Source organism: Scyliorhinus torazame, chromosome 9 (genome assembly GCF_047496885.1).
Source record: "Scyliorhinus torazame isolate Kashiwa2021f chromosome 9, sScyTor2.1, whole genome shotgun sequence".
In the NCBI taxonomy this organism is placed as follows: Eukaryota; Metazoa; Chordata; class Chondrichthyes; order Carcharhiniformes; family Scyliorhinidae; genus Scyliorhinus; species Scyliorhinus torazame.
In genome coordinates this window covers 248,795,912-248,816,014 of record NC_092715.1, presented here as the reverse complement: position 1 = coordinate 248,816,014, position 20,103 = coordinate 248,795,912, and the positions used below count along the sequence as shown (strand labels likewise).

The 20,103-nt window shown below is 48.9% G+C and overlaps 1 protein-coding gene across 1 annotated transcript in view; it reads right to left on the bottom strand.

Moving 5' to 3' along the window:
* dnah6 (dynein, axonemal, heavy chain 6) overlaps positions 1-20,103 on the bottom strand; it is a 522,203-nt gene that overhangs the window by 15,428 nt on the left and 486,672 nt on the right. The window contains exon 75 of the mRNA XM_072517256.1: positions 14,814-14,965. Coding sequence (XP_072373357.1) covers positions 14,814-14,965 — 152 coding nt within the window. The remainder of the gene's footprint in view (positions 1-14,813; positions 14,966-20,103) is intronic.

The following is a 20,103-nucleotide window of genomic DNA, read 5'->3' as shown; positions in this document are numbered from 1 at the left end:
CCGGGGCATTGAGTATAAGAATTGGCAAGTCATGTTGCAGCTGTATAGAACCTTAGTTAGGCCGCACTTGGAGTATGGTGTTCAATTCTGGTCGCCACACTACCAGAAGGATGTGGAGGCTTTAGAGAGGGTGCAGAAGAGATTCACCAGAATGTTGCCTGGTATGGAAGGCATTAGCTATGAGGAGCGGTTGAATAAACTCGGTTTGTTCTCACTGGAACGAAGTAGGTTGAGGGGAGACCTGATAGATGTATACAAAATTATGAGGGGCATAGACAGAGTGGATAGTCAGAGGCTTTTCCCCAGGGTAGAGGGGTCAATTACTAGGGGGCATAGGTTTAAGGTGAGAGGGGCAAGGTTTAGAGTAGATGTACGAGGCAAGTTTTTTACGCAGAGGGTAGTGGGTGCCTGGAACTCGCTACCGGAGGAGGTGGTGGAAGCAGGGACGATAGTGACATTTAAGGGGCATCTTGACAAATACATGAATAGGATGGGAATAGAGGGATACGGACCCAGGAAGTGTAGAAGATTGTAGTTTAGTTGGGCAGCATGGTCGGCACGGGCTTGGAGGGCCGAAGGGCCTGTTCCTGTGCTGTACATTTCTTTGTTCTTTGTTCTTTAAACCAAGTGATTGGGACAAAGTACAATCACTTGGGATCAGGTATAGGGTCCGCCCTGAAAGGCGGGAAGCCCCTGGGGACTATAAGAGTTGAGCCCCAAGTTCAAATCGCTCTCTCTTCACCGCTCTCTTCTTCCTGCCCGGGTCACCCAGCAAAAAGGAACCAGCATTGACCGTGAATGGCGCAGTGACTCCAGTGATCATCGAAATCGTAAGTCTTAATTCAACGCTTGCGATGAGATAGGCGCTCCTAGCTACCAATCCGTACCAACTTCGAATCCCACAGACTCAGAACCCGAACGAAAGGCCATTTGTTCCCCTGACCTGGTGGGCCAGTCCAAAGTTAAGTATAGGCCTGTTAGTTGTAGAAGTAGCTTAGACGTAGAATTTGTGCATGAGCAGCGATTACTGTGTATAATAAATGTGCTTTGATTTCAATCTTACTAATCGGTGTATTTGATTATTGATCATTACTCGGACTCGAACCTCGTGGCGGTATCATAAAGATACCTGGTGACTCGAGAGCAAAGGTAATAAAACAGAGCAATTGAACCAAGGAGAAAATTAGCAACATTATTTGGCGACTCCGCCGGGACCCGATCTAGAAGTGGAAAACCACTCCAGGAAAACCCAGAATTTGAATTAGAGATCCAATCGGAAACAGAAAACCACAAGTGTTTAAGCAGTTCTGGTCAATACTCATAAATTCGGAAGTGTGTGTATGCATGCGTAACTAACAGGGCGATCAGGTAAAACTGATAGATTTTTTTGTTGCGACAAAACTGTCGGAAGTTTGTATATTGGAAAGTAGCGAAAGCCGTACCTGTATTTACAGCACCGCCTTAATACCCCTGTCCCAAATTTGAAGAGCAGCATTCGGATTAATACCCCTGTCTCAAAATTTGAAGAGCAGCATTCGGATAGGAAAGATGGCAATGCAGGCAATGCAGCGCCTCATGAACCCAGAGGAATTTGCGGTCGCAGCGACCAGCAGCAGTAGAGTAGGACAATGTCCCATTTGGGAGGGAGAGATCAGGAAATATCTCAAAGGGAAAGGATGGCTCCTTTGGAATGGATTCTGTGACAACGAGGAATAAGGTCCCAGGAGTATAGGACATACTTGGTGGGAGAACCTGAGCGAGATTTACAAAAAGAGCGTAGGGGAAGCTCGCAAGCCGATGGCAATCGTGTCCTGCTTGGCACAATTGCGAGGCACAGAGGAGGTTGTTAGGACGCTCCGGAAGGAAGTTGAGGGCATACACCGAATGAGTAAGGTCGATGTAAGCGAGGTAGAAAAGGAGAATTTGGAATTGAGAAGGAAGTTGGCAGCAAAAGATGGAGAGGTGGAGGGTGCCAAAAGGGCACACCAGTCTTGTCTTAAGCAGCTTCCAGTCTCAATATGAAAAGGCCTATCAGGACACGCAGCATGCAGTCCTGGTATGTGAAGAAACAGAAAAGCAGGTAGAAGCATTACAGAGGCAGTATAGTGATCTAAAGGCAGCATTAAGAGCACTCCATGCTGCCACCACAGAACAAAGACAAAGCACGCTAGATCACGCAAAGTGCCGGAAGCAGATTGCAGAGCTGCAATCGCTGCTTTCAGTTCAGAAAGGCTTCCAGGAAACCTTTGGAACGAAATTAGATCAGGAAGATGGCCCTGATTGGGAAGAATTGAATGAAACAGCGCAGAGATATGTTTAGGGAACATGTGCGCAGGGAAACCCACAAAAAAGGAAAGCGCCCCAACCCCCCACAGAGCAGATAGTTCACGCTCTAATGAACCCAGTCACCACCTGCCGCACAGCCATAGTGGACGCGCTTATCTTCCATGCCACAGAAACAGGACAGAAAGCCTGTGCGAGTTATGATCCCTCAGAGGAGGCCCATAACGAGAAGTGGGTAGTGAAAAGATTGTCCCGCACTTGGGAGCAATCTATACAAAGTAAACCCGCAGTCAAAAATCCCGAGGAAAAGCAGGCAGGAGCAGATATGCAGGCAGTAAAAACACACCAGAACCCCGCATGGGTGAATGAAGGAAAGAATAGCCCCCCACCCAAGTCACAGGAGTGTTACAACTGCGGACAGTTGGGACACTTCGCAAGAGAGTGCAATGCCCCTAAAAAGCCACAGAGAGCCCAGCAGACGGGCACTCTGAGTAAGAAAAAGACAGAGCCCATTCATAGTGTTAGCGCCCGTTCAGGTCAGACGGACTTGACCGGAATGGACTGTCCCAGAATGGTGTACGGGATCCCCCAGTTGGGTCTGCGACACCCTTTGGGATAGGTCCAGACGACCGGTAGTGGCAGCGAAAATTCGGGGACAGCCCATCAAATTTCTCTGGGACACAGGAGGGTCCCGCACCATGATTAATTCCTCCACCCTGTTTCAAAAAGACACGTGGCCCATTACAGCCACTATCACCCTCAGCGGCTTTACATGCCACTCACAGCAGAGACACATCACAGCCTCTGTCCCCATTCAAATCGGCACCATCACCACCAAGCACCCCGTAGTTTTAGTTGACCTGCTCCACACAGCAGAACACATTCTGGGAATCGATTTCATGAATTCCCATAACCTTTCATTCGATCCAGTCAACCAGTGTGTCTGGAAGATGGCAAAATCCGCAAGAGCCCCCGCAACGCTCAACATAGGAGAGTACGCGAACAAAATTAGCGCAGTAGGCGAATTTTGGTTCAACCCGACCACGCTTAGGACGGACAAGCAGGTTAGGGCAGTCCTGCAAAAGAACAGGGCAGCATTCACGACCCACAAGCATGACTATGGACGGATGACTGGCTCCGTACAAATAACAGGACCTGACCCTAGACCCCTAAAACAGTATGGATTTCCCCAAGAGGCAGAGGGAGAAATCTCAAAGGTAATAGAAAGCTTATTAGAGCAGGGCGTACTTAGATCAGTAGCCTCCACTAATAATGCCCCGATTTGGCCAGTGAGAAAGCCCGATGGATCATGGCGACTGACCATTGATTACCGGGAACTCAACAAAGTCACCCCTGCAGCAGCCCCCACAGTAGCAACAAGTATCGAGACCATGCTCAAGCAGGGACTCAATTCCCGATTCTTTACAGTTTTGGATGTCAGTAATGGATTCTCGTCCATTCCATTGGCAAAGGCGTGCCAGTACAAATTTGCCTTCACCTTTAAAGCACAGCATTACACGTGGACATGCCTTCCACAAGGCTTCCACAACTCCCTCTCCATTTTCCACCGACAGCTGGCAAATGGTTTAGCCAAATTCTCTCGCCCCGAATGTCTGGTTCAGTACGTAGACGACCTACTACTGCAGACAGACACCAAAGAAGAGCACATTGAGCTTCTGTCTGAACTCCTGGAAATCTTACAATCAATCGGTTGTAAAGTCAAAAAAGGCCCAGATTTTGGAAGAAAAGGTGATATATTTGGGATCAATGGTAAACGCGAGATCGAGCATAAAAGGATTGACTCGATTGTCAAATTGCCTCTTCCCCAGAACGTTTCAGCCCTCCGGTCATTTTCAGGACTGGTTGGCTACTGCCGAAACTACATTGACGGTTTCGCCAGCAAGGCAGCAACCCTCTCAGACCTCCTAAAGAAAGGAACCCCTGGGAATGGCTTCCGCAGCATACGGATGCTGTGGACTCTTTAAAACAGGCACTCATAGCAGCCCCCGCACTACAAGTTCCAGACCCGCTTTCCCCTTACGCCATACAGGTAGCGACCACAGACCCTTTCAGCCGTGCTCCTCCAGGAACGGCACGACCAATTAAGGCCCGTAGCTTACGCCTCTAGAGATTTAGATGCTGTGGCGCAGGGATTTTCAGCCTGTGAGAGGCAGCTGCTCGCAGTATTTTGGGCAGTACAGTATTTTGCATATATTACCGGACTGAACCCCATTACAATTCTCACCGGACACACCCCCACCCAACTTTTACTGGACGGACGACTCAAGGACGGTACAGTAAGCCTGATTAGAGCAGCTAGATGGACCCTTCTCTTGCAGGGACGGGACATCACTGTTAAAAGGACAAAGACGCACACCTTTTTAGCCGACAACGTACAGTACCCCGGAACCCCCCATGAATGTGAGATTATCTCTCCACACCACGACAATAACACCCCCCAGAAAGATAGGTAGTTCAACCCAGAGCCCCCAGCACACAGACACGTGTGAGCCCATAAAGATCTATGTGGATGGATCTTCCACAATCTTGGATGGGAAGCGCATTACAAGTTGCGGTATATTTGTCGAGGATGCGCAGGGACGCGCCCTCGAGGAAATATTGTTAAATCTTCCAGGCCACTTAGGCGCGCAGGCAGCAGAGCTCACGGCCATCGCATATATAGTGGACCACCCAGATTCCTTCCCCAGCCCAGCAGACATATACTTGGACAGCCTCTGTGTCTGCAACAGCCTCACGGAATTCCTGCCCCTGTGGAAAGCAAGAGGATTTGTTTCCGCAGACGGGAAACCCCTCCCCTCAGCCCCATTTCTCCGTCACATTTTAGAGAGAGCCCAGACAAGGACTTTTGGGATAATCAAAGTTCGCAGTCACCATCGTTCCTCCCCCCCTGGAAATGTGAAAGCCGACGCACTGGCTAAAGCAGGTTCCAGACATGGATACCTTTGGACACCCCCCGAAAGCGCACCAGTGAGTGCAGTTCAGGTCTCACAGACAAAGATCGAGGATCTAGTGGAGGCCCAGAAGCAGGACAGCAATCTCAGGGAGATTGTAAAAGGAAAATATCCAGCTCCCTATGAGAGGTTTAAAAATGCACTGACCACACATGACGGTGTGGTGTTAAAAGACACCCTTTGTGGTTCCTGAACAGGACAGGATTCAACGGATTTGTTTGTTCCATGACGGTCATGGACATCAGGGAATCGATCCCACTACAGCCCATCTCAAGCACCTTTGTTGGTGGCCGAATTTAAAGGATGATTTAAATCACTACATCGAGAATTGTCTTATCTGTGCCCAGAATAATCCGGACAGATATGCCAAAAAGGCTCAAGTCAGCCACACCCGACCCGTTAATGGCCCCTGGACTAACCTCCAGATTGATTTCATAGGACCATTGCCCCCTTGCAGGAATGGCTATAAATATGTACTTGTGGTAATTGACACATTTACGAAATGGGTGGAAGCATTCCCAGCCCGCACAAACACTGCAAGAACCACAGCCAAGATTTTGACCCACCACATCTTTACAAGATGGGGACTCCCCCGCAGCATTGAATCTGACCAAGGTTCCCATTTTACGGGACGTGTCATGCAGAACGTCCTCACGATATTTGGCATCACCCAAAAATTCCACATGGCATACCACCCACAGTCGAGTGGTATCGTGGAGCGCATGAATCGGACCCTAAAATCCACCCTCAGGAAAATGGTCCAGCAGAACAACACCACTTGGGACTCAGTCCTCCCTTTCGCGCTGATGTTTTTGCATAATACAATTTCTACTTCCACAGGTTACACCCCACACACCCTCATGACCGGACGCCCCATGAAAGGCACAGAATATTTATTAGGTTTAGACTTGACCAGCCCCGAGGTGACGGCCCTCACACACAAGAAAGCAGTACAGCAATTAGTTGAAAATGTTAAAACGGCTCAGCTAGCAGCCGCAGTAAAATTGGGCACCAGAAAGAAACAGAGCAAGGCTTGTTTCGACAAGACAGTGCATGCGACTGAGTACAGTATAGGACAGCAAGTCATGCTCTCCGTATATAACCCCAGCACATTCCTGTCACCAAAATACTCGGGTCCGTACTCCATTGCGGACAAAGTAAGCCCTTCTGTATATAAAATAAAGTATCCCAACGGTAAGACTGCGTGGTTCCATATCAACCAGCTGAAGGCATATGGAACACAGTCTAACCACACACACCACGTCATGCTCAACGCAGCACACCATGCCCCGCCCACAGCCAACGTAACCCTACCATCCCCCAACACTTCCAGCCCAGCCACGGACTCGACCTCGACTCCACCCCCGAAATATACACTCCGCCCCGGAACGCCCACAGACTGCAGCAGCAGAGACAATGACTGTGACTCGGACAATAGCCACAGCACGCCTCCCTACTATCCCCATGCAACAGGACCCACACCCAGCGAATCCGACTACGATCCGAGTGATCCCTTCATGATCACTTTCCTGAACAAACCCCACCACCGACCACCGAACCACAGTGATGACCCCGATTCTGTCCCCACACAACTAGACACCAACTATTGGCACCGAGATAACTCGTTCCAACCCGTCCGCAACGACGAGAGCGACCCCACCTCACATCATGCAGCTCTTTCAGCCCTGATACACTCAAGAATTTGGCACCCGGGAGAAGATGACGACCTTGGGTCTGAATCCCATACCGAGAACCCCTTTGCGACCCTGTTCGCAACCGAGAACTGAGGTGTCCAGATGATGTTTTAAAAGGAATCGCTTGGGAGAAGTGGTGTCCTTTCTGATGGAACCTGCAGCATGTTTTATGTTGTTTGTAGTGTTTTGTTAAATGTTGTATGTCAGACAGGAAATTTTTTTTTCACGGCCCCACGCCTTTTCGGCTGAAACCTCTGAGGACTTGCCCACAGAGACTCACTATTGCCAGACACTAGTTCAGCGGAACTAGCTTGTCTGCAGAGACTTGTTAAGGTCCCAGACGCCAGTTCAGTGGAACTCGTCTGTCGACGGAAACCCAGACCCCCGTTCGTAACTGCTCTTCTGGTTCAAGGAAAGAACCACTACGGTAGCCCCACCACGATGACTACATTTCTTGCCCGTTCTTGTCGGTTGCTCAGGCAGTGGAGAAACGGCTTGGGACCCGCCCTGCCTGGGAACCCCCCCTCTGGTCAACTACGCTCGGGTAGGAGAGACACGGCATTGGTAGCCGTCCTACCCGGGGACTCCATCCAACTCTTACCCGTCGCGGCCCGTACGCACCTCATTTTGGAAATTTTAGTTCAAAACGTTTTGTTTTGTTTCAGGTTGCCAAACACATGCTATTTACATCCTGAAACATTTGGATGGTAAATTGCACAGTCTGTGAGACGGCTCGCACTGGTTCAGTACTTGAAAGTGTGTCTTGTCCTAAAACTCGATTTTTGAAAAGAAAATGAGGGAGTCACACATGGTGACCAATTATAAAGGGAGTAATTGGCACTACAGGACAGACAGACTATCGTACGAGATGTTAAACCAAGATAGTTACAGACACCATGCTTGTTCCCGCAGAACTCCAAAAGCTCCAGGACCGGAAAAGAGAAGAAAGAAAAGGAAAGAGAAGAGCCATGAAGACTTCCTTCACATGGATCAGCATCATATTTATGGACATTTGGTTGCGCGCGAACGCGAACCCCATGACCTCAAGCCTCCCAGCCGTTAATGTTTCACTTCCCCACAGTACCCAGAGCCCAGTCACCAGCGACACCACACCATCTTCGTGTGCCAGGTTTATAACCTAGTACTCTGTCATATGTAATAGAAACCTTACTAGTATTAGCGATACTCTGCTGCATCGTGCAGACTATGCGTCTAAGGAAATGGAGAAGGAGAGCCTACCGCGTTCGAACCCCGGTATATAGGATCAGATCCCCTATTTTCGTGTACGACCAGACCCCGACCCCCGCAATCTATAATAAAGAGCATTCACTTGTGGTTTTATTGTAAATAAAATGTAAAGAACTGTTAATGAGCAAATTGTATGATTCTGAGCTTGACTGCCAAGCCAGGAAAAATGTGTATAAACTGCTATGATTTAGTTTGTATGGTTGAGGAAGGTACAATGATGAAATGTTTAAGTCAGTGTAGTGTATTAAGAATAGTTAGAGGTTCCCAGTTTATTGTTTTGTAATGCATGTCCCTGTTTGACATAGCGCCCCTTAGAACTGTCAGATAAACATTTTTTGCATAGTTATGGTCAGTGTAGAGGCCATGAAGGAAGTGCCCCCCCAGGTCAGGGAATGGAAAGCAACATAGTTATGTGATCCTTCACGCTTCGCGTTAGGATCACAAGGAGGGTCTGTAGCCACCTAAAGTGGCCAACTCCCGATTTAAAATGGCGAACGGCAAAGGGAAAGTCAGCCAACAAGACAAAGACCAGCAGCTGCAGGTTTGCAGTGTATTTACCTCTGCAAAACCCAGACAACATCGATACCAGTGACCATCAGCATAACAAAGTAAACAGCCATCTGCATACTGATGAGCAATCCCCGGGAACAATAAGTAACATTTTGACACACAAAGTAAAGCCAGACTCCTCGGCGCCAGCAGGAGCCAAAAAAAAGGAGGTGAACGAGCCCCTCAAGACCGCCCATCGATCAGAGAACCGCTCCAGTATTGGAGAAAATCGAACCAAGCGATTGGGACAAAGTCCAATCACTTGGGATCAGGTACAGGGTCCGCCCAGAAAGGCGGGAAGCCCCTGGGGACTATAAGAGTTGAGCCCTAAGTTCAAATCGCTCTCTCTTCACCGCTCTCTTCTTCCTGCCCGGGTCACCCAACAGAAAGGAACCAACATTGACCGTGACCGGCGCAGTGACTCCAGTGATCATCGAAATCGTAAGTCTTAATTCAACGCTCGCTACGAGATAGGCACTCCTAGCTACCAATCCGTACCAACTTCGAATCCCACAGACTCAGAATCCGAACGAAAGGCCATTTGTTCCCCTGACCTGGTGGGCCAGTCCAAGGTTAAGTATAGGCCTGTTAGTTGTAGAAGTAGCTTAGACGTAGAATTTGTGCATGAGCGGCGATTACTGTGTATAATAAATGTGCTTTGATTTAAATCTTACTAATCGGTGTATTGGATTATTGATCATTACTCGGACTTGAACCTCGTGAAGGTATCATAAAGATACCTGGCAACTCGAGAGCAAAGGTAATAAAACAGAGCAATTGAACCAAGGAGAAAATTAGCAACAATAGCATCTCTGACACAATAGCACTCCGTCAGAATTGTATGGGAGAGGCAGCTAAGGTGAAGTGGTCACGTTCTGCTGTGGCCCTCAATCGTGTAATTTCTCCAGAAACTGACCTTTTATGGAAACTCCATAATGTGACAAAAGCTTCTTTAAGCTCCCTGAAAAGGATGCCATTTTATTTGCATGATGCAAAATATTTCTGCATTCTGGTACAGACTCAATTTTTTCCACAAGTTTTAAATTTAAATTAATATTTATACATTTCTAAAATTGGCCTCTATATTATGACTTTCTATTGATCTTTTTAACTTGCTATTACAAATTTGCTTTTGGAAATAGAGAAGAAGGTCTGACAGAAACGGGTCCTGTCCGATAAGTGCAACAGACGTGCTGCATATGGGGGTAATCCACAAACGGCGGAGTGGGCAGTCAGAATGTGAACCAAGGCACTGTGGAGCAGAAGGCAGAGTAAGGAGGGGGAAGAGCAGAATAAAAAGGTAACAATCGCGACTGTTTCAATAATTAGTCCAATATATAACATTATCTGCAGTCACAAGAAAGAGTACGGAGTGTGTGTTGCCCATCTGGTGCAAAGGTAAAAGATATCTCGGAAAACCTTGGGAAGGGGAAGATTTAGTTGTTGTGATCGATGTTGGGAAAAAGGACAGAGGGAAGAAAATTAGAGGATGACCTACTAAGGGAATATCACAAACTAAATTACAAAGCAGGGCATCAAAGATATGCAGGTTAGGTGGAGCTGTGAGTATAAGGTGGGGGAGTGGACCTGGGTTGGGTGCTCTTTCAGACGGTCAGTGTAGACTCGATGGGTCAAATGGTCTCCTTCTGCACTGTAGGGATTCTATGGATTCTGTGGACCTCACTGGATTATTATCCAAACCATGTGCTAACTGGCAGATCAGGGCGGTGAACATGTGGCTGAAACAGGTGTCGGAAGGAGGGCCTCCATTTCAAGGAAATCTGGCACCATACTGGCACAGGAAGGAGCTGTGCAACTGCGGCAGACTCACATATTGCTGTTCAGTGGGATTGGCATCCATGGGAGAGGGATCTGGTGAAAATAATGCAAATCTAAAGGTAAAAGAAATAGGAAAACATAATTCTTGATGGGGTAAGACCGTACACTGTGGGCATGATCCAACGGCCTCACTGTGTCTGAAAGGCAGATTACCGCAGCGTGGCCGTTGAAAGCTGGGATACCCCGCTCCCGTAATCTACCTGGCACGCCAAACTTTGCAAGATGCAATGTGATCTTGCGAGACATTGTGATGTGAATCCCGTTCACAATTGGCGGGATCACTTTTTGGCAAATTTGCATATTAGAGCAAGGCAGTAAGCCTCACCCTAATGTGCAGATACTCGAGGCACATGAGGCTTTGGGATTCCATCCTATACCTTGGAGACCTCAGGTGAGTGCTGTTCAGCACTAGTTCCCACTAACGGGGAACAGGCAGAACGGCACGCGTGGGCGTCTGTCAGGGGGTCAGAGGCCCCCAGATGCATACCCTGGGTGCCAGCCTGGCACTGCAAAGGAGCCCAAATAGCACTGCCAGCTGACATGGACACTGCCAACATGCCAAGCTGCCATTTTATGCGCACACGTGATCGGGCTGGGGTTGCTCGGTGTGGGTGTTGGGAGGGTGTAGGGTGTGGGTGGGGAGGGGGCTCCCAAAGTGCATTCAGACTGGGGGGTGGTCGTGGATTGCTTCGGGGGCCTCTGAGATCGGGACGCCATTTAAAAATGACGTCCCAGTCTCTTGTTACAACGGGGAGTTCTGGCAAGCGGAGCTCCCCACTGTACAAAACGGGATATTCAGGCTCCTTATTCAATGCAAGTCGTGTTGAATAGTCATGTATTTCTCGGCACTGCAAGTGCCAGGAAATAGAGGGCTAAATAAACTCGTTAGGGGACTTGGTTCCCTTTTGGGAGAATCCACCCTATATATTTTCTCCTGGCCTATTTATTTTTTGAATAATGAATAAAGACACTTTTTAAATGCTAAAGCTATGCCTGTTTGTGGCCCTGAACAAAAGGGCTTATTTCAGAGTGTCAAAGAGGTTTGCACCCTGTTATCTCTGAAGAGACCCTAATAACCCCACTGAGGCCTGCAGAGACCAAATTCAAAGAGAGCTATACAAAGGACATCTATGTTCCATAAGGGAGGCCTGACCAACTAAAGCTCATGGGCACGATTCTCTGAGCCCCACGTTGGGCTGGAGAAGCGCCGCAACCACGCCATGCCGCCCCGACGGCGGCGCGCGATTCTCCGAGGTGCGGAGAATCGGTGCCATTTGCGCCAGTGCATTGACGCAGCGCCGCTCGCGGGCTGCTGTATGCGGTGGGGCCACCGATTCTCCGGCCCGGATGGGCCGAGCGGCCGCGCGGGAAAAGCGGAGACCCGCCGGCTCCGTCCACACCTGGTTGCTGCCGACGGGATCTGCGCGAAGGGTCGGGGGCTGCCTATGGGGGGGGGGGGAAGAGAGGGTCTCTGTCCCCGGGAGGGGGGCCTCCAATGGGGTCTGGCCCACCATCGGGGCCCACCGATCGGCGGGCCGGCCTCCCCCCCCCCCCCCCGGGTCTACTTTGTTGCACGGCCGGCCCCTGAACCCCCACGCCATGTTGCGTCAGGGCCAGCGCCCCTGCGCATGCGCGGGTTGGCGCGGCCTAACTGCGCATGTGCAGGTTGGCGCCGGGAAGGGAGGCTGGAGCGGCGTAAACCGCTCCAGCGCTGTGCTGGCCCTGTGAGTGCCAGAATCGGTAGTCCCCATGACCGTTTTGTGCCGTCGTGAAACGCGACGGCGTTCACAACGGCGCGAACACTGTCTCCATTTCGGAGAATTGCACCCCCTTGTCTGCTTGGCCAAATGATCCCACAGCCTCCCTTTAAAATACAGTGGTTGGAACATTAGCAACCCAGGGACCCAGACAAAAGGATACACATCCTTTTTATAATGCCAGGAGTGGAAAAGTGGGAGTGATGTTACATGAACCATCCCTTCCACCACCCCCACCCCCCCACCCCCTGTCTAGCGTAACCAATAACACTGTCTTCCCAAGTGCTTTACAGAAGTGTTACCAAACAAAATTAATCACTGAACCATATAAGGAGCTACTAAGCCAGGTGACTAATAGTTTCTTCAGAAAGATTGGTTTTTAAGAGCATCTTAAAGGAGGACAGAGAGACTCGAAATATGGAGAAGGAATTCCAGGCCGCAGGTCCATGGCAGCCAGAGGACCCAGCAGTGGATCTGTTAAACCTGGAAATGCTAAAAAAAAAGGGACAGAATTTGAAGCAAAGGTATCTTTCAAGGTTCAAGGCTGAAGGAGATCACAGATTCATTCAGGGGAGCAGGACACAGAGGGATTTGAAAACAAAGATGAGAATTGTAAAATTGAGGCATTGCTAAACCAGGAGCCAATTCAGGTCAGACAGCACGGGGAAGATGGGAGAGAGGGACTTGGAGCGAGTTACAAAATGGGCAGTTTGTAATGACCTCAAGTTCGTGACGTGTCAAATAAGGGAGATTATCCAGTAGTGTGTTGGCACAGTCAAGTCTAATGGTAACAAAGGCATGGCTGATGGTTTCAGCAGGTGCTGCAACAGTGGTGGAAATAGATCTTCTTGCTTCTGGTGTGAATACACCTTGGGTACAAATATAACACCAAGGTTATTAACAGTCTGCTTCAGCTTCATAATGTTGTCAGGGAGAGGATGGAGTCAGTGCGAGGGAACAGAGTTTGTGAAGACGACCTAAATCTTTCCAATGTGTAATTGAAGGACATTTTTGCTCATCCAATACTGGATGTCAGACTATCCGACTGACAATTTAGAGACAATGGGCAGTCGAGGGATGGTGAAGTAATGAGGTGGAACTGGATGCCATCACCATACATGCAGAAACTGCTTACATTGCTGAGGAGCAGTACATAGATGCCAAAAAAGGAGGTGGCCAACGATAGATACTTGGGGACAACGGAGGTAAAGGTGCAGGATCTGGAAGAGAAGCCTTTGCAGATGATTCTCCGGCTGTGAATGGATCAATAAAGTGAATACAATCCCACACAGCCGGATTACCAGAAAGGGGATTGAGCAGAATTTCAAGCTCAAGTGTAGCAACGACTGCAGACAGATTGAGAAGGATGGAGAGAGATAGTTTGCCTTTGTCTAGGCCTACTGGAATGTCATATCGATGCAGATAAGTACAAGGTTGTACATTTCAGTACGAAGTATATGGCGGTCACATATTCCTTGGAAAATAAGTATCGAAAAGAGGTGGAGAGCAGAAAACATTTTTAAAAGACTGTGAGTGCGATTTAACGAAATGGGAGCAAAGTCCCAAAGCGGGCGCGAGAAACGTTCACCCATAGTCAGCGCAGAGAAACACAAGGCTAGAAAACACGACTCGTATTTGATAAGGGCCCCCAACGGGGAATGACCAGCCGCACATAGCCCCCTTTTGTATACTGAAGAGGTCCGCTCTCCAGAACTCCTGTGTAGTGAGGCTCCCAGAGCGACCCCCAACCTCCCCTAACACCCACGAGGGGCACCTCCAACCTGATCGCATCCACACAAAAATGTCAGGTTGGTACCTTGGCAGTGCCACCTGGACACCTTGGCAGTGCCACTACCAACTGGCAGTGCCACCTGGACACCTTGGCAGTGCCAGGCTGGCACCCAGGTATTGATTCTATTAAACCTGCAGGTGAGGCTGTGCTGCCGGTGGGAAAAGAGAATCCCAAGAGCTGGAGAATTCCGGCCATGAATACTTTACAGGACTAGTTCAATGAGGTTGCAATAACTGACACAGATGGAAAAGGAAGTGGAAGATGTAGCTTTGATTAATTATTATCCTTGGTGTGGAAACATTAACTGTTGAGGTTATTAAGCTTCCTCATGATTTTTTTGTCACCAGCATCTCAGAACCTATTTCATCATAATCCCATCCCTAACATAACCCACATCTAATTCTGATTTTGGCAAGATGTAATAATCCAGAATCCTATCAATTCTACTTTTTTTTGGTGATACTTATTACTGTAATTTAATAGATTTTAAAAATATATTTTTCTTGATGACCCAACTCCATATAATTCTAAAAGATTTAAGTTTTATTTTTATTGCTAGCTGCCAACAAGAGATTGAACAGCAATATCACATCAGTGATCTGGAGGAGCTGCCCTCTGTTATTCGATAGGTTCAATGATACAAGGCTGAAACATTTTTAGACTGAGAAGCTGAAATTACCAAACTATCCATCGGGAGAACTTCCCCATGTTTCAAGGCTTTCATAGCTTCTGCTATTTCCGTTGCATTCCGATACACAGGAATAATATTATAACGAAATTGAAGTTCATCAATTGGTAGGTTGTATTTCCTGGCGTGGTTCTGGAGTGTGCCTGAAAGAGAGAATGAAAGAAGCTGTAACAATTGGGTGGGGGTTGAAAGTCGGCAGCCTGCAGCTCCTCAAGGGGAGTTTACTTCTGTGATGAGTGAATAAATAATTTATGTGGAATGAGGCAGAATGACAACTTCCAAGACATCTCACTTTTCCAATAAAATCCCCATCATTTATTGCTGGCTTGTTCGTGCAAAGGTTATTTTCTTTTTGTACCAAAGGCCAGAATAATGGCCAAAGGAATTTCTCTCCTGCTCCCTGTAGCTAATTGCCCGCAGCATTGGTCTTCTTTCAAACTTGTTAGTTTACTATTTTTTTATCAGGACACATCGAGTCACTTGTAGTTGTGGAAGCTTTATACTAACGCCTGATCCATTCCCACTGAAGATGCGTGAAGTTAGGAAACGGTGGGGAGATTGTTACAGAGAGAAAGGGAGCTATCTTTTGCCATTGTGCTGGCGATTTTGATACATCAGTCTATTTATCCACTACCTCTTTCTTTATGAAATAAAAGCTTATGGATACTGGAGGAACAGAAATTGGAACAACCCTTGCAGAAACAAGCTGTGGCTTTTTCAGCGCCAATGACTGGTAGCATAGAATCAGAAGGAAATTGGGATTTAGATCAGGATGCAATACTCTGAAGTATGCCAAATTGATAAAGAAGCTTAATGAGACAAACACTAGTGTGCATTCCAGCCATTTCTGCTCAAAATAAAGAGAATACTTAAAATTCTATTTTGAGCAACTTTGAAATTGGCATTAATGCAAGTGGAAGTCATTTTGGGGGTGAATTTATGAAAAAACATTTGAGATGTGGGCATGTATGGAAGCTCAGGGATGAGGAGGCAGTGACATAGTGGCATTGTCATTGGACTGGTAATGCAGACACCCAGGGTAATGCTCTGGGCACCTGGGTTGGAATCCCACCATGGCAGATGGTGGAAATTTGATTCAATAAAAAAAGCAAAAACTGGAATTAAATAAGTCTATTGATGACCATGAAACCACTGTTGGAAAAACCGGATTCATTAAATCTGCTGTCCTTATCTGGCTTGTGTGTGACTCATGATTCCAGGTGTGGCTGACTCTTAATTAGCCTTGTGTCATGGATTTGCCTAGTAGCAGCAGTAACATGGATTTAACAAAGAAATAATGGGATGCGATATGCCCAGCAACAGGTAAAAATCTGCCAAGCGACAGCAATGGCCAGCCTACAAAAGGCAGGATGAGCTTTGTATTTCCCAGTCACTAAATTAGCAGATCAAACCAGGTGTGAGTAGAAACATGTTTTCTGTAGAAACATACGATCTAGTCGATTAGAAAATCAGTGAGACACTTCCGGGTGCGGCGATGACCAGCTGAGTCGCACGTTTCGGCAGCTCCCTGTGAAACGGACTTTTGGGCTCTTGATAGGAGCCCCAACGGCAATTTTGACGGCTAAAAACACTGTGCGGTAAACCAGAAGGGAATCCCCCCTGGATACGGATGGAAAAAGGAGGAGAGAGTGGCCAGATTGCAGTGGATCCTTTAGAACAGCGGCAAGGAAGGCAAGCAAAAACCAAGATGGCGTCGGAAGGTGGCAGTTTAACATGGGGCCCTGAACAACAAGAGTTCTTGAAATGCTGTGTGGAAGAGATCAAAAAGAAAATGAAGAAAGAGCTGTTGGCCCCGATACTACAGGCGATCGAAGGGCTAAAGGAGGAACAAAAGACCCAGGAGCGGGAGCTTCGGGTCGTGAAGGCAAAGGCAGCCGAGAATGAGGACGATATACAGGGCCTGGTGGTGAAGACAGAGACGCAGGAGGCACATCAGAAACGATGTGTGGAAAGGTTGGAGGCACTGGAAAACAACGCAAGGAGGAACAACCTGAGGATTCTTGGTCTTCCTGAAGGTGTGGAGGTAGCGGACGTCGGGGCAGATATGAGCACGATGCTGCACTCGTTAATGGGAGCGGAGGCCCCGGCGGGTCCGTTGGAGGTGGAGGGAGCATACCGAGTGATGGCGCGAGGACCGAGAGCAGGAGAAATTCCCAGAGCCATAGTGGTGAGATTCCTCCGTTTTAAGGATAGAGAAATGGTCCTTAGATGGGCGAAGAAAACTCGGAGCAGTAAATGGGAGAACGCGGTGATCCGCGTTTATCAAGACTGGAGTGCGGAGGTGGCGAGAAGGAGGGCGAGCTTTAATCGGGCCAAGGCGGTGCTTCATAAAAAGAAGATAAAATTTGGAATGCTGCAACCGGCAAGACTGTGGGTCACATATCGAGGGAGGCACCACTACTTTGAGACGGAGGATGAAGCGTGGACTTTTATTGTGGAAGAAAAACTGTAATGAGCGGGTTATTAAAAAGAACGTTCGAACAAAGTGGTGGGGCGAATGTGGGGGGCAAAGAGGGGTTTTATGTACTAATACTGCGATGTGGTAACTTTTCTCTCTCCCACAGGTGGTGATGGGGGGAGGAGGGGAGGTGGAGGAGATGGGGCGTTGGCCATTGGGGGCGGGGCCAAGGGAGAAGCGCGGGCTTGGTTCCCGCGCTATGATAATCATGGCGGGAATAGAGAAGCAGGAAGGAGGGGGCGTCGCACGGTGTGAGCCGAGGTCACGGGGGGAAGCCGAGGTCAGCCAGAGTTTGCTGACTTCTGGGAGCAACGTGGGGGGAGTAATTACGCTAGCGGGGGATCTAGCGGGGGGGGGTGGGAGGGGGGAATTACTGGGTTGCTGCTGCTGGGGAGAGAGGGGAGCTGGTATGGGAGAGGATGGGCGGGGGGGCACCGCCTGGGGGAGATACAGCTGCGTGGGAACCGGGTGAGGAGCTGGAAAAAGGTGATGGCTAATCGACAAGGGGGGGGGGGTAGGAAGCCCCCCAACTCGGCTGATCACGTGGAACGTGAGAGGGCTGAACGGGCCGATAAAGAGGGCACGGGTACTCGCACACCTTAAGAAACTTAAGGCAGATGTGGTTATGTTACAGGAAACGCACCTGAAACTGATAAACCAGGTTAGGCTACGCAAAGGATGGGTGGGGCAGGTGTTCCATTCGGGGCTAGATGCGAAAAACAGGGGGGTGGCTATATTAGTGGGGAAGCGGGTAATGTTCGAGGCAAAGACTATAGTGGCGGATAACGGGGGCAGATACGTGATGGTGAGTGGCAAACTACAGGGGGAGATGGTGGTTTTGGTAAACGTATATGCCCCGAACTGGGATGATGCCAATTTTATGAGGCGGATGCTAGGACGCATTCCGGACCTAGAGATGGGAAAGCTGATAATGGGGGGAGATTTTAATACGGTGTTGGAACCAGGGCTGGATAGGTCGAAGTCCAGGACTGGAAGGAGGCCGGCAGCAGCCAAGGTACTTAAAGATTTTATGGAGCAGATGGGAGGTGTAGACCCGTGGAGATTTAGCAGACCTAGGAGTAAGGAGTTCTCGTTTTTCTCCTATGTCCATAAAGTCTACTCGCGAATAGACTTTTTTGTGCTGGGTAGGGCATTGATCCCGAAGGTGAGGGGAACGGAGTATACGGCTATAGCCATTTCGGATCACGCTCCACACTGGGTGGACTTGGAGATAGGGGAGGAAACAGGAGGGCGCCCACCCTGGAGAATGGACATGGGACTAATGGCAGATGAGGGGGTGTGTCTAAGGGTGAGGGGGTGCATTGAAAAGTACTTGGAACTCAATGATAATGGGGAGGTCCAGGTGGGAGTGGTCTGGGAGGCGTTGAAGGCGGTGGTTAGAGGGGAGCTGATATCAATAAGGGCACATAAAGGGAAGCAGGAGAGTAAGGAACGGGAGCGGTTGCTGCAAGAACTTTTGAGGGTGGACAGACAATATGCGGAAGCACCGGAGGAGGGACTGTACAGGGAAAGGCAAAGGCTACATGTAGAATTTGACTTGCTGACTACAGGCACTGCAGAGGCACAATGGAGGAAGGCACAGGGTGTACAGTACGAATATGGGGAGAAGGCGAGCAGGTTGCTGGCACACCAATTGAGGAAAAAGGGAGCAGCGAGGGAAATAGGGGGAGTGAGGGATGAGGAAGGAGAGATGGAGCAGGGAGCGGAGAGAGTGAATGGAGTGTTCAAGACATTTTATAAAAAATTATATGAAGCTCCCGGATGGGAGGGAGAGAATGATGGGCTTCTTGGATCGGCTGGAATTTCCCAAGGTGGAAGAGCAGGAAAGAGTGGGACTGGGAGCACAGATCGAGGTAGAAGAAGTGGTGAAAGGAATTAGGAGCATGCAGGCGGGAAAGGCCCCGGGACCAGATGGATTCCCAGTCGAATTCTACAGAAAATATGTGGACTTGCTCGCCCCGGTACTGACGAGGACCTTTAATGAGGCAAAGGAAAGGGGACAACTGCCCCCGACTATGTCTGAAGCAACGATATCGCTTCTCTTAAAGAAGGAAAAGGACCCGCTACAATGCGGGTCCTATAGACCTATTTCCCTCCTAAATGTAGATGCCAAGGTCCTGGCCAAGGTAATGGCAATGAGAATAGAGGAATGTGTCCCGGGGGTGGTCCACGAGGACCAAACTGGGTTTGTGAAGGGGAGACAGCTGAACACGAATATACGGAGGTTGTTAGGGGTAATGATGATGGCCCCACCAGAGGGAGAAACGGAGATAGTAGTGGCGATGGATGCCGAGAAAGCATTTGATAGAGTGGAGTGGGATTATTTGTGGGAGGTGTTGAGGAGATTTGGTTTTGGAGAGGGGTATGTTAGATGGGTGCAGCTGTTGTATAGGGCCCCGGTGGCGAGCGTGGTCACGAATGGACGGGGATCTGCATATTTTCGGCTCCATAGAGGGACAAGGCAGGGATGCCCTCTGTCCCCATTATTGTTTGCACTGGCGATTGAGCCCCTGGCGATAGCGTTGAGGGGTTCCAAGAAGTGGAGGGGAGTACTTAGGGAGGAGAAGAGCACCGGGTATCTTTGTATGCGGACGATTTGCTACTATACGTGGCGGACCCGGCGGAGGGGATGCCAGAAATAATGCGGATACTTGGGGAGTTTGGGGATTTTTCAGGGTATAAATTGAACATGGGGAAAAGTGAGTTGTTTGTGGTGCATCCAGGGGAGCAGAGTAGAGAAATAGAGGACCTACCGTTGAGGAAGGTAACAAGGGACTTTCG